Genomic DNA, 14262 nt, shown 5'->3' on the forward strand with positions numbered 1-14262 from the left:
CTGCTTGGAAGTATAACCAACACGGGTCAATGGTTTAATTTTAATTGAATTGTTTTTATTTAACCAGGAACACGCATTGAGATAAAACATCTCTTTTTCAAGAGTGTCCAGGCAAAGACAGGGAGCAGCACAATGAACCGAGTTTCACACAAACAACGAGCAGCCAAACATGCAAACACAAAAATACATCATTAGGTGTTACAAAATGCTAACATTTATACTCAATCGTCTGTATATTTAAAGTTTTTAGACCTACACTGTTTCCACTAAATGAAATGGAATATTTTCAACACAGCACCAGGGAAAGTAGACTTAATCTCCTTGATGGGAGGTTGTGTCAAATGTCAAACAGCATGTGATGATTTTTAAAACATTGAAACTCCACATTAGATTGAACATAAAACCAGATGAGATGTTGAAGGTGAGATGTTTTTGAATTTCATGACACTATCACATTTCCGTCACACGTTTGATATTCTTTTAACAACAAATCCTGAGGAGACCAGCGTCTGTCATTTTGTTTGTCGAGTGTCTATTTTTATTTAGGGTTCCATGTCTAACAATTCAGGGTCTCTTTTCTCTGATGTTGCGCTTCCTAATGCCTAAAACCTTTTTTTCATTTGATGAAGAAGTCAAGACTGCATGAAGGCCGAAAGACATGATGTTGTAAATACGTTGATATTTTATGGTTTGGCATCATCTTGCTGAAATAAGGAAGACCTTTCCTGAAAAATTAGTTGTCTGTTTAGCAGCATGAGTCGCTCCAAAACCTTCATGTGTGGTTCAGCATTAATGGTGCCTTCACAAATGTGCAGCAGGTTACCCATGCCACGTGCACTAATTCATGCTCATAGCATCCTGGATGGTTTTTGAACTGTGCACTGATAACAAGCTGTATTAGTAACAGCTGGAGTACAAGTTACTGTACGAGAGAGGAAAAGATGCATCCAAATTGTGCAGAACAGACTCACTTTGTGAAAATTCTCAAACAGCCTGTTCATAACGGTAATGAGAGTTTTCTAGAAATGCCCATCCCTACTTTGTGGTCACTTTGAAAGACATGACGCCATGCAGTGTGTGAACACATGCGATCAGAGGATCCCAGCTTACCTTTTTGGAGGTGTACTTCTGCTTAGTGGTGTCAGTGCTTCTCATCTTGTGCTCTACCCGGTCTCTGTTCTCCAGCTTCTTCACCTTATAAATCCTGACCAGCCAGTGCTCGGAGGTGAAGGCTTCCTCCAGGTGCTTCAGCTTTATGTCCTTGTTGCCAATCTCAGCGTTGCGTGTCCGGTCGAAGCCTGGTGGTGTCCGGAAGTCCAACTTCAAACAAATGAAAAAAAGAGTGAAGTAGTTTATATCTTCACCTTGGGACTCTTTTCACTAACATGTGTTCTTTTGTCAGTCAGCTTAGTACGCACAGCAGAATGAGGATAAATGACGACTCACCTGCATTTCTCCAAAGCGGTAGTAAGACATTTTGTACATAAGGCAGTTGAGGAGGGTGGGGGAGCCGGCTTTGTCCACTCTGAACTCTCCCTGTGGGGTGAAGTAGTCACTCTCCTGGGATGACAGGTGAGACATGGGGGCAGATGGAGGGAACATTAGAATATTTACAAACACACTAGAGTTCATCATTTAATTTAAAGTCAAAGCACACTCAGTAACCGATTCTAGATTTCCCTCAGGGAGAACAAACATTCAAGCGTCACACTGTGATTTACATGAATGTTTGAGTGATCACACATACATATAAATTACACTTTGCAGGCGTCTGCCATCACTGCAGTGAAATATTTACAAACAGCTCATGGGTCAGTTCGTGTTTCTGCTGATATAAGTGACTCATTAGAATCACTAAAATAAAGTTTGTGTGACGTCTCGCTCACCCTGATGTCCCTGGGGTGCTCGCCCTCCGCGATGCGCACCATCCACAGGAACTTGTTGATGTCATCGCCCGAGTAGCCGATAACACCGCCGAAGATGATCAGGACATAGTCAACGTCAAGTGACCTCATGATTTCATAGGCTGCACTTTCGTTGGATGACATGGCTTTGCCCACCTGGATGAACACAAGACACACACGGCAAAGTTACGATCCATTTTCACTAAGTCTGTTTGTGAATCAAACGACAGGAATATTTAAACTCAGGTCAGTTCATTGCTGCACACTCAGTGTGTGTGTGTGGGGACTCGATCTGAAGACGTGTTCCTGTGAAAGTGTTTCCAAATGAAAGCTGTTAAGTAGCATCATAGGAGGAAAGGGCTTCAGTGTTTTTACAAGTTGATTCATCTAAGCAGCTTGAATGGAGGAGATCTCTGTATTACTTGCACTCTCTTTAATCTGTCTAATAACATTATTTAAAAACCAAATGTGTGACTGTTAGTCATTTTTAAAACCCACAACAAGAAAATTCACAACTTTTTTTTTGGCACACGCAGCATCAGTGCTTTCCGTATTTCATGTAGGACTCATCGGCTTTTCCCCCCATTATCTCCAGTTTAAGTAAAAGCCTTTTTGCGTATTTTACAAGTTGCTTCATAATCGTTGTTTAACCAGAACAACCTTTCCCTTTATTTCATTCGAGATCTTACATTTCCTCATCGTCTTCTCCTTCTCTCTTTAGTTTGCAGCTTGTGAAAGTGTTATCTGCTGTGATTATTCACATGAAGAAGATTATGAAAATAAATCATATAACACTTACTAGACAGTGTAAATTGGATCAAATTACAATCTAAAATTGACAGTAAAATTTGGACTTTTTAAGACAATTAATGACCTTGAAATTAAAAATGTAATTGAAGATGTTTAAGACCTTTAAGGATCAACAGGAACCTTTTATAAAAGTCTTCACCGTACCATAATACTTTACTTTAACCCCTTATTTACAAACAGTAAGGCTCACTAAGTGTTCCTGTTATTACCAAGTTCTCACTTTCATTCATGTGCAATGCAGTGATATATTATGTCCACTAGGGGGGGCTATGAATCAAGGCAAGAAAACAACATTGAGTACCATGCAGTGGTACTAAAAGGAGCTGTTATCACTTTGACCAAACCGGAAACAAACAAGAGTAAAATATTAAGTCCACTGATGTTAAGTTGTTTTTGTATTCTATGATTTACATTTAGAAAAAAAAGTAATGTATCAATGGCATGACGATGTAAACAATGACAATCATGCGGAGTGATGGACCGACAACTATTGAATGAAAGCTGCTTCTCCTCTGGTTGTGGATCAGTGAGCAGAAGAAATGAGCTGAAACTCACTGTAAAGCTCCAGAAAGCACACTGCATTGGTTCACAGCATGCAGCTGTTTCAGCAAAAAAAAAAAAAAAACATACAGCACCTGCTTCAACTTCAACACTTATATCACAAAGCAGTAAATGCAAAACATGTCATCTGACGCCAAGCATGAAAACTACCAAGAGATGATCGTGGAGTGAGGTAAGCGTGTCCGGTCAAAGACGTGACAGTTGACATGTGTACTGTAGGTAATGATGAAGCAGAGCATTGATGACCGTCATTTAAAAACAACTCAAGGTATTTGTGAGCAGAAACAGTTCTACCTCATGCTATTGCAGGCAGAGTTTCACACACACAGACGATACATGGGCGGACCACCAAAGTATATTTATTGCCGCCCGAGTATATTTCCGACCCGTTTTTATTTATTCATAAAATTGCCGTGTGTTTGTGCATCATAATGTTAATATGCAACAAATCTGATTGGATGCCTTGTCAGGTGTGTTGGCAGGATGAGACATGCAAACCACTCGTTTAGACTGACCGTCACTCATGCGACTCGTACCTCATCGGGAGAATCTTAAAGCAGAAATGTTTTCTGACAGAGCGTCATATTCTATGAAAAAAAAGTTCAACCTGCACATTTAAAAGAGTTGATGTGTCTATGCTTAGTCCCAAGACATAACTTCTTAGATTTAAACGCCTTGCATCATCAGGTTCCCTCCAAATGAAGATCTATGTTTAAATTAAGATAACAGTAGAAACTTTAAAAGGTGCCATGTCAATGTTTGCCTTTGATGCCTAAAAGAAGTCGAAACAAATTAATCTATAGCTTCTTTCTAGATTAAAAAAAAAAATCCACCTGGAGTTATTTTCAGATTTGACGAAGCTCATCGAGAACCCCGGGAGACAAACGGGCGCTCTCGCATGCTGTGCCGTTCTCACCGTGTGTACAATTAGTGGGATGTCTCTTTGATCAAAAGCCCCTTACATTAGTCTGTTTCTGAGTGTTACAGGTACAGCAGCAGCTCTCACCAGCGCTATGTGACTGTTGTTCCACGTGTTGTTGTCGACCAGCGTGGTTCTGTTTGCCATGCCTGCTATCTGGTACCCGTAGTCCCACCACGACATCACTCTGGCATGCTCGTCTGTGTTCTGCCTCAGCCAATAGTAGGCCTCTCTGAAGTCATCCAAGATGTTCCGGGAGCTGGTGGAGAAATGTGAGAGGCGGGAGGGGGAGGTTAGTGTTTTCTATTCATGTTAGACCGACACTTCAACCTGGCAGAGATTGCAGAGCACCTGTTGTGTTACTCTTACCCGTCGTGGTTATACGATGCCAGCACAACACTGGGGCTGGAGTAAGCGTTACTGGTGACCCAGGTGCAGTGCACAGCGAACATCATGAGCAGCATCAGCATCAGCATGGTGACTATGGACTTGATGTTGGGACCCAGGCCCTCCTCGGCCTTCTCCTGCTCCGACACGTGTTTTCTCACTTTACCGGCCTGCAGGGGGGCAAAACGCAGCGTCACAGGACACCGCATGTAAAGGTTACTGAAACTCTAACAAGACAGGAGTGCTGTAAAAAATGAGCTGATAATATACCAGACGACTGTTAATTGCTTGCGCCGAGAGAATTCCCAGACAGACAATTAACTGCTGTAGCTGTTTTATGGTGGCCTTTAAGGAGGCCTGTGATGGGTTTGTAATGCATTATTCCCACTGTATCGATTAAGGAAGAAGAGCAGCAGAATGATGGCAAAAACATTGGACATCGGTGCCATTTTGGTTCCCTGAGGAAGGAGGAGGATGCAAGTGATGACGTTACACCTTTCTTTATGTTTAATCACAGATACCGAAACATGTTAACAGTACAGTGTATATTACAGTAAGATCCATCCAACAACAACTAAAGCACTTCACAGAGAGATCGTCTTTTGTTTATGGTGACATTGGGGTTATTCTTTCCTCTTTTTGTGGTGTTTTGGTGAGATTGGATTCAATGGACAGCTTCTGTTTAGGATATAACTGATCGTAATGTGTGTGTAGTGTTGAAACTACAACAACAAGTTGTCCCGTTAATGCCATTCAAAATTAATTATGATACAAAGTAGGGGTGTGCAGAGACGTCATTATCTGTATTTGGATAGAAAAGTGGAAGCAGGTGTGACTTATACAGGAAGTGTTGGTATTTCCTTTTTAGCTTTCTATCATCAATTATCAGAAAAGGATGAGAATAGATGAATCAAATTACAACTGAACATTAGATTTAAGGAAGTCATGTTAATTCTGGTTATTCAGTAGTGCATTCAAAGCGTCAAATAGATTTACTATTGGCCCCTACAAAGTGAAGAAACACATTTCTACCCCCTCATACTGTAATTTTTTCATCTTTAGTGGAGAACTGAGATACAAGGTACCACAATAGACTGTAAATAATATAATACATGTTATGAACAGACTGTAGGTGTAACCAGTTGCCACACCAGACTCTTATCTGCCAGTGTCTGCTTACAGAAGCTCTTCCTAACCTTTCTCCTCCTCAACGGCTACGGACGTACTCAGAGCTGGAGTTACCTCCAGTAACTCCTAGTTTCCCTGAGTGATAAAGACAATGTTTAAACCAAACTACGACTGGGTGTGTCAAGTGGAGGAAATAAACGCAAACAGTCAGAAACTAAAGGTTCCGAGAGTGTTTTAAAGAAATCCGCCTGACAGACACGAGGCTTTCACTGCCGAACTATTAATGCCTCCTCCACCAACGTGCCACAGTGAGAGACGGCAGCACCACGCACTGCCTGTGGGTAGAGAGTCTAGGTCCGCAATATCTAGCAAATAACTTCAATAATGTGGACTAAATTAAACAACCCTTCGACTAGAGGTGGGAAAAAAATCGATTCATGTAAAAAATTTAGATTCTTATCTTGAGACTTAAAATAGATTCATAACTTCCAAAGATCGAGGAGCAGGAAGAAATTCAGCCAGTCTCACAGATGACTGGAGTAGATCCTGAAGTATGTACTAATTCAAAAATAGACTTTGGATCATGAACTCAGAATCATTTTGAATCGAAAATAGATTCTGAATCAAATCATGAGACACCCAAAGATTGCCAGCTCTACTTTGGACTGAGTGTTTTTTAAACTAGGAAATTAACACATCCTGCCGAATTGACAGTTTCTTCTCTTGATTTTGATATACATCACAGAGATTTGACTGAAATGAAGACACAGTCTCAGTGAATGAATCCAGCGGGGAGGAGCAGAGGAAGATGTCTGGAGCTGGAGGGGCTCAGCCAGCACATCGCGTGTGACATAAAGATTTACTTTCTTTTTCTAATTCCCTGAAAATAACGAGCATATTCGGACATAAAACACATCCGTGTCCATCTCGTTTTCTCTGCCTTTGTTGCGAAGAACGTGTTGAAAAGGTGACACATAACGCACACATTCTGACCGCTTACCTTATCATAGAGGTTTCCAGCGTTCTTCCTGTCGTCCTCGTCACTGCTGTCCTCTGCGGGCGGGCTCTGCCTCTTCATGTCGTCTCCCAGGTAGTGTTCAAAGACACTGGAGAAGGCCACCGCCGACAGCATGCACACCACCGGGGTCAGAGTCAGCATCAAACGCACCATTACGCCGGCGAAATACACAGCGCTGATGGCATACAAGGCCACTAATGACATCAAAGCAGAGAGAGAGAGAGAGAGAGAGAGAGAAAGGGTTAGATGTTACCAGGATGTTGTCACTGCTTAATGAATTTGACTGGATTATAATTAATATCAAAGTGACAGTTCATTCAGTCAAATTACTTTAATAGAAAGCTGTCAAGTCGTATTAAAGTAGCACTTTCTCTCGTATGTGTTTCATTCATTTTTTTGTACACAATCTCTGCTTGGAGAAGATCTCACTGTCAGGTGAAAACGTAGCAGCAGAGAGAATGGATGGGCACGTCACATGTTCAAACACAAACCCCCTATGCTTTTTCCTCTGTGCGTGTGTGTCTGCATTAATCGAGCATTTTCACCTGAACGGAGAACAAAGAGTCTCTGTGAAATGAGTAGGAGGAAACAGGTAAGAGAGGAACAAGAAAAAAACAAAACTGACAGACAAAGTGAGGCAGGAAAAGTGAATAAACAAGAGAGCATAAAAGGCAGAGGAGTGGGAGGGGGAGACAGAGGAAGGGTTCGCTCAGGTAGAACTAATGTATACATTTTTCACTCAAGGAGAAGTAATGACACCTGTGACAAAAAAAAAACAAGGACGTGTATGTGGATATGTATTTCTCTCACAGCAGCATTTGGTTAAAAACATGGCTGATTTCCTGAAGTTATTTTTAAAGCTGAGTTACTTTACGATACTATCCAACATACTGTATGGTCGTAAAACATACAATAACGAAAACAATTTAAGTGTAAAAAAAAACAAACATTAAAACATTCTAACTTTTATTCACATAGTTCCATATCTCACTCATTGCGACCCCCCGTTTTCATTTGATGGGAGTCATGTCTATTCTGTGACATTTTCCCATCAGTTAAAGTTTTAATGTTGGAGGGCAGTACTGCACCAGCATTCAATACTGAAACAAAGTTTTGCAGATTTTTATTGAAAGGGTAACTTGAACAGGTTTTATGACCCTCAACCTTTGTCTGGTGTTCTAATCTTCAAAGAAGGAGGGCTCATGGTGTGTTCATGGCTCTTACCAAAGACACGCTCATCGTTGATGTTCTTAATGCAGAACCAGAGGCCGGCTGGGAAGGTGCAGACGAGGATGTGAAGGTCGAAGAAGAAAGACACCCAGGTGGTGGGCTGGTGCTCGGACACTGAAGCTATAATGGGGATGTGGATCTTAGCGTAGCTGTGGAAAACATGGGAGACAGAGAAGAGATAAATACAATAGTTCAATAGTTCATTGGATTCCATTTTATCTTCACTTATTCTAAACAGAATTCCTCTTAAGCATTATAAAGCTGTGAGATATAATTCATATTGACAAAGCAAGTTTGGCTGACCTCAGTCATACTGGGTCAGGGATGATGTCATTACTCTGACTGCAGTGCAGTGAAACTGAACTTTGCTCAAATAAAGTGTGTAAACAAGCCCAACAAACATTGTGAGTTTTGAATGATTGTGCAGTTTGGCACTTTCTTGTGAGCAAAGCTCTGAGAGGGAAAATGGGAGCCTGAGTGATCGGCTGACTGACTCAGGCTCTGACATTAAACATATACATAAACACATGTATATATATTTTACAGACAGACAGAGGCAAGGCCAAACTGTAGGATTTTGTGTGTACTTGATTGAGTCAAAAATAAACAAATGTTCATTTAAAAAAGTGAATACAATTGTAAACACAATGACCTGCTCATAGTGACCTCAGTCAACCAACAAGCTGAACTTTAAATTAATTTATATTTTGAAAAAAGGAAGATCTGTTAAACTGTGACCGGGAGCTGGGACAGATTTGCATAACTTAAAATCATTTGAGGTAGAACATTTTAACAACAGCATCTGTAGGCTTAAATTAAAGGCAACAACAACACAATCATACACAGAAGAGACACAATACCACAGAACGTCGCTCTCACTCGCCATTTTCAGACCGCTCTTATCGCTAAATTGCAGTAGCTAAGCTCGGCCGCCATCACGTCTTTGTTCATTCACATTGATTCTGAGACATTGTCATATTGGTGTCCTAGTCAGTGAATTCACATTGCAGTATAAAAAAAGGCTTGTTTCTCTGCAGAGTGTCTGATTGTCAGTAGATGTTTCTTGCGACAGAGAAAAAAATAAGAGGAGGAACACAGTGGGCAGGGTGAGTGGAGAGATAGTGCACTAATGAATCATTGATGGTTAGCTCTCTGACAGATAAAAATAACATTAAAGCGCATGTCATAGATTCATATCAAGTTCACCAACATGAGAAGGACATGTAGTCACAGTGAGTTCCTTAAAGGAATAGTGCAGTATTTTTGGGGTGAGTAATAAGTACATCAGCCACAAGAGATGCCGGTCAGATCGACAGTTTAAGGAGAGACGGGCTGGAGTGCAGGCCCTGAAGATAGGCTATAGTTTGCTGCAGACGAGGTTGTTCACTGAAAAAGGTATGCTTTAATGAAACAATGAATAACAGAATGCTGCCATGACTGTCTGGTGCAGAGGCATAAAAGAAGTTAACAACCTTCACCTGTGCACTATGGGAACATCTGAGACAGACCTGAGCTTAATAAATTAAATGTTTGATTCCAGACTAAATCACAATGTAGAAATAAATCTGAGGAAAATTACTCCAACTCGGCCACTTTCCATCTCGTACAGTCGTAAAGGTAAATTTGCACGACTCCACACCCTCTAAATCTAACTCTTTATCACTACTCCAGTGAGCTATTTTAAATCAAAGTGAAACACATTTAACGGTGAGGACTTACCCAGTATCCCAGAGGGAGTAGAAACGTCCACTCCATGGAGCGATGTACCCTGAAGGGGAGAAAAAAAAACAACAACATATGGACTCAGTAGGCATCTAAAAATGTGATTTAACACACACACACACACACACACACACACACACACGTCTGACCGTCGGCGACCTGTGAATTCTGTCACACTCCAGTGGAAGGTATAATTGGTTTGCATCACTCCTGGTGCATGTATCGATCAGATAATTACTTTACAACACACACCAACACACGCTGAATACAGACACGATGAGTGGCTGTGACCAGCTCTCTCTGACCTGCTGTCCACTCAGCTCATCAGTGTGATGATCAACGAGAACACAGAAACTAGTCGCCTGTTTAAGGTAGCCAGAAGGTCGTCCTGTCTTACATGATCTCAGTGGATGGCTGATTTTCACACACTATTGCTTAACATGTAGAATCTCAAGAACCACTGGCAGAGATTCAGACTTAATTTACTGTGACAACCATTGTTAGACCACGGAAGCATTTCTGTGTGCTTCTCTTTACAAAGTTTTAAATGGACGTGGAATTGATTAACACTTTTCTAGTCTTCTCACCACTCAAATCACTTTAACACTACATGTTACATTCACTGCTTATCAGCACTGTTCCATTCACAAACCACATGTGGAGCAGCGCCAGCTATGTGGGGCTCAATGTATTGCCCGAGGACATTTTGTTTGACACATGACTGCAGGAGCTGGGGATTGAACCCCCAGCCAATCCTTTTGAGAGACGACTGACTCTACCACTGAGCCTCTTGTGCCTTTGACAGAGAGTGTAATATTATCAGAGGTTCCTCCTCTCTAAAAAGAACAGACTCAGAAACTATAGAAGAAGAAGTAAAAACACATAAACCAGTTAAATGTTAAAATGTAATTATTTCCCAAACACTCCTTGCAGTCACAGGGTGTTTGAAAAAGCTTCACAATGAGCTGGTGTTCCTTTGTCAGGGTTTCTTCCCTGTTAGTTGTCAAAAAGAACATGAACGTACCGGTGTATGTCAGATAGATGACGGAGAGGAAAACTACTCCAGCAGCCACAGACACTCCCAACAAGAACAGAGTCTGGAACTCCTGCCTGGTCAGTCTGTCCTTCAGGTACTGCAGGAAGGCATAGACCTGAAGCAGCACAAACACACCTGGACACAAACAGCACACACATGAAACTGAGGTTAAGATACAAAAAAACAAACACTCATTAAGTAGTGCATATAGCAATAAAGCAGAGTTTTGTTTTAAAAGACGGGAAAACGTTTAACTGAGTAAGTATAAATAATAAAACCTTATTGTCTTTTTGTTGTTTCCATCGTTATGATTTTTATTTTTATGATGTTAATTGTGTTTTAGATGAACAGGAAATCTGTTTGTAAAGGATTCTATCTTAGTGTTCTGTTGTGTACATATGAATTATATTATCAAAGGAATGTATATATGACAACAATGTTAAGGGTATAAAGAAGTTGGCATTAGCTAAGTTCTTTAAAGATAACTAATCATCATGACATGCTCCAGTTCAAACACTGATTGCATTTAAGGAATGCATGGTCCAGATCAGAGGTGCATGAATAATTCATTGATGCATTAAAGTCAATCTTAAAACAACACTGACACACGTATGACATATGCATGCTACATATGAAGTTTAGATTGTTTTTTATCTGCAGATCAGATTAAGGCTGTGCAGTTTGCATTGACTTCTATGAATTTAACACTTTATCCACATTGTTGGCTTTTAATGTATTTTCCAAAGGTGAGTGGTTACCGACCTGCTGCAGCCATGTGTTCACTGGTCCTGATTGGCTGAAAGCCCACAAAGGGGATCTGCATGGACAAGACCAGGCCGATGATGTAGAAGGTGCTGTAGGCTGAAGAGAGAGACGACCAGTTAAAGACCAGTTCAAACCAGTCCAATGCAAACAACTACAACATTACATGTGAGCATTGTTTTGACTCTTAATTCAAATTATTATTTAGATTGTTTGATTTGTTTTGTCTGTGTGGACAAAATATTTGCTGAAATCCAAAAATGTAAAAAACTGAATCTGGGAACACAAACTCAACAGCAAATGTTTGCTTAAAAAAAAAAAAAAAAAAAAAAGACAAATAAACTGATGTATATTTTTAAAGATTAACATTCTGGATAATAATCAACAGGCCTGAGCACAATCTCAGAACCCACAGACAAATCATTGTCCTTCAGGTCTGATGGTGACATGTGCCTCTTGGAATAAATGCAAATGTACTGATAGTTCATGTTAGGGCTGTGCTCAAAAAAGCGATATGGCAATATATCGTCATGTGCTCCTTGCAAATACATGTATCCATGCAGATGTTACAGATTCAATTAGCAGGGAGAACTCCCATGATTCCATGCCAGCCCCTAAGTCATCTTTTTGTTATCGTTTTAATGACAGCCCCCTGGTGTCGGAATTTACATACTGTGAGTTTTACAAAAAGAAATCTAGACATTTATACAATATGTTTGACTTTATATTAATATAAAAGATGATCTAACATGTGCACAAACTCAGAATCAAAGTTATCACACACACTGAGAAAAAAAGGCAACCCAGCTCACCCTCTCTCTACCATCGATCACAAAAGCAAGGTAATTCAATCAATACAACATCCCTTCTCATATCCATGTTATCTGCTAAAACCCTACTCAAGATTATCACACAATGCATATAACAAAAAAAAATAGAAAATATTCTAAAATTAGTTAAAAAGGTATTTTATCCTTTAATTCATGGCCCCTACAGTCAACAATGAGTGAAAGCAGGATGAGATTGATGGAATCTATTCCCTCTGCCCTCCAAAAACAGAAGCCTATAAAGTCCTTGATGCAGCAAACAAGAACAAAACACCTTCGAAGCTTAAATCAAGACTGACAGTCGAAGAGCGATTAAGCTTTAGAATTCAAACCATTTACACACTGGGGGAGTCAGCAGCACAAGGAGAAAACAGACTCTCTGTGAACACCTAAACTAAACCGAAGAACTGTTTCAAACAAGCCCTCAGGGGTCAGAAGCACAGAGACAAAGCTTCAATAAGAAAAGCCCCTACACAGGCTCTACTGATCAAATACTGCTGCAGCAGCACCACTGAAAGAAAAAAGTTTGTTCCATCGGTAAGACGCATTCTTCTATTAGATGAAGGAAACAAACCAGGAAATGTAGGCAGATGTTTACATAAACAGTATATCAGGATGCAAATCGAGTTCTTGCGCTAACTGCAGTTCATTAAAGTTTTTTATAACATTCTGTTATTGTTGATCCTGAGTCATTCACTTAAAGGTCAAATATTATGTAAAATACACGTTACCATGGTTTCCTAACACTGATACGTGTCTCTAGTCTGTCTACAAACCCCTCAATTATGAGGAAAGTCCATCCACTTCATCTTTTCCCTGCTCCACTTTTCAGAAAATGTGTGCTCAATCAGACCGTTTGGAGATGTTCCCTTTGATTTGTCCCATGACATCACAAAGGGCAGTAACCCCTCAGTAACCCCCCCCTTGGCCCTATGACCAAGTTGGTGTGTAAAGATGGCCCTTCCCACTGAAGCACACCTCGTCTCTGGACGTAATAACTTTGTGTGTGTGTCGTCGCAAGAGTGCACCTGAAGGAGAACTAACAGACTTTCTTAACCGAAGAAAACACTTTCTGTGGCCTAAAAAGACTTAAACAACAGAATCAACGGTGATCTGTATATCATTACTTGAACTTGATAGCAGAATCTTGTTATCTGAAGTCAGAACTCTTCTGCTGACGTCTCTGCCTTACAGAACCCTGCTAATGAAACAGGACGGTAGGGTGAGAGCTGAGGGATGAAAGAGGTGTGCCTGAAGACAGCATTTGTTGTCATCCGAAAATCTGTTCCAAAACAATTGAGATGGTGGGAAGAGGTGTGCAGCTGTTAGCAAACTTTTAAACACCAGGGACTAAAACTTTATCACGGCTCGTTAGGTTATCATTTTTAATGACGGTAAAATAGGTAGCAGTACAATCATGAAGTGAAGATGTTTTTCTATTCAAAATCTGATCAGTCCAGTTGAAGATTAAACTTTAAGTGCTGAACTGTCTTATTCATAATTATCTGATCAACCTTATGACATTAAACTGAAGCCATCGTGTAGAACAAGGGATTCATCGGATCATCATTTAGGTACAAGACAAAAGAATCTAGCCTGAACCATCTGTGGTTTCACTTAAATCTGCAATACTGGAACTAATTAACTGTGTGTGTGGTGTGTTGTTGTGTGGTGTGTAGTTGAGGGATTTGGTAGGATGGGGTCTATGCCAATTTGTGTCTGGGCATAAAATCAAGCCTCAGCCCTCCCCACTGCTCTTTTCACCAGTAGGCTTCATTACGACACACTCGATTGCTGGAGTTACACCAAAAGATGCTAAACCAGCCTGCTGTTCTGTCACACATTACCGTTAGATCATGTTGTGTCATGATTATCTCACTGCATGAAAAAAGAAAAAAAAAAACACCCAAGGGAAATTTAAGTTTGACTATTTTGCATTCCAGCCAGCATCGATTCAT

General features: G+C 40.5%; 1 protein-coding gene across 1 annotated transcript in view; it reads right to left on the minus strand.

The window, feature by feature from the left end:
* LOC110000818 (dolichyl-diphosphooligosaccharide--protein glycosyltransferase subunit STT3B) overlaps positions 1-14262 on the minus strand; it is a 61159-nt gene that overhangs the window by 3747 nt on the left and 43150 nt on the right. The window contains exons 6-15 of the mRNA XM_020656182.3: positions 11478-11576; positions 10704-10850; positions 9677-9725; positions 7952-8106; positions 6710-6921; positions 4564-4751; positions 4282-4453; positions 1887-2060; positions 1447-1560; positions 1111-1320 (exon numbers count right to left, since the gene is read on the minus strand). Coding sequence (XP_020511838.2) covers positions 1111-1320; positions 1447-1560; positions 1887-2060; positions 4282-4453; positions 4564-4751; positions 6710-6921; positions 7952-8106; positions 9677-9725; positions 10704-10850; positions 11478-11576 — 1520 coding nt within the window. The remainder of the gene's footprint in view (positions 1-1110; positions 1321-1446; positions 1561-1886; positions 2061-4281; positions 4454-4563; positions 4752-6709; positions 6922-7951; positions 8107-9676; positions 9726-10703; positions 10851-11477; positions 11577-14262) is intronic.

The sequence above is a fragment of the Labrus bergylta genome, chromosome 8 (assembly GCF_963930695.1).
Source record: "Labrus bergylta chromosome 8, fLabBer1.1, whole genome shotgun sequence".
NCBI classification, from domain to species: Eukaryota; Metazoa; Chordata; class Actinopteri; order Labriformes; family Labridae; genus Labrus; species Labrus bergylta.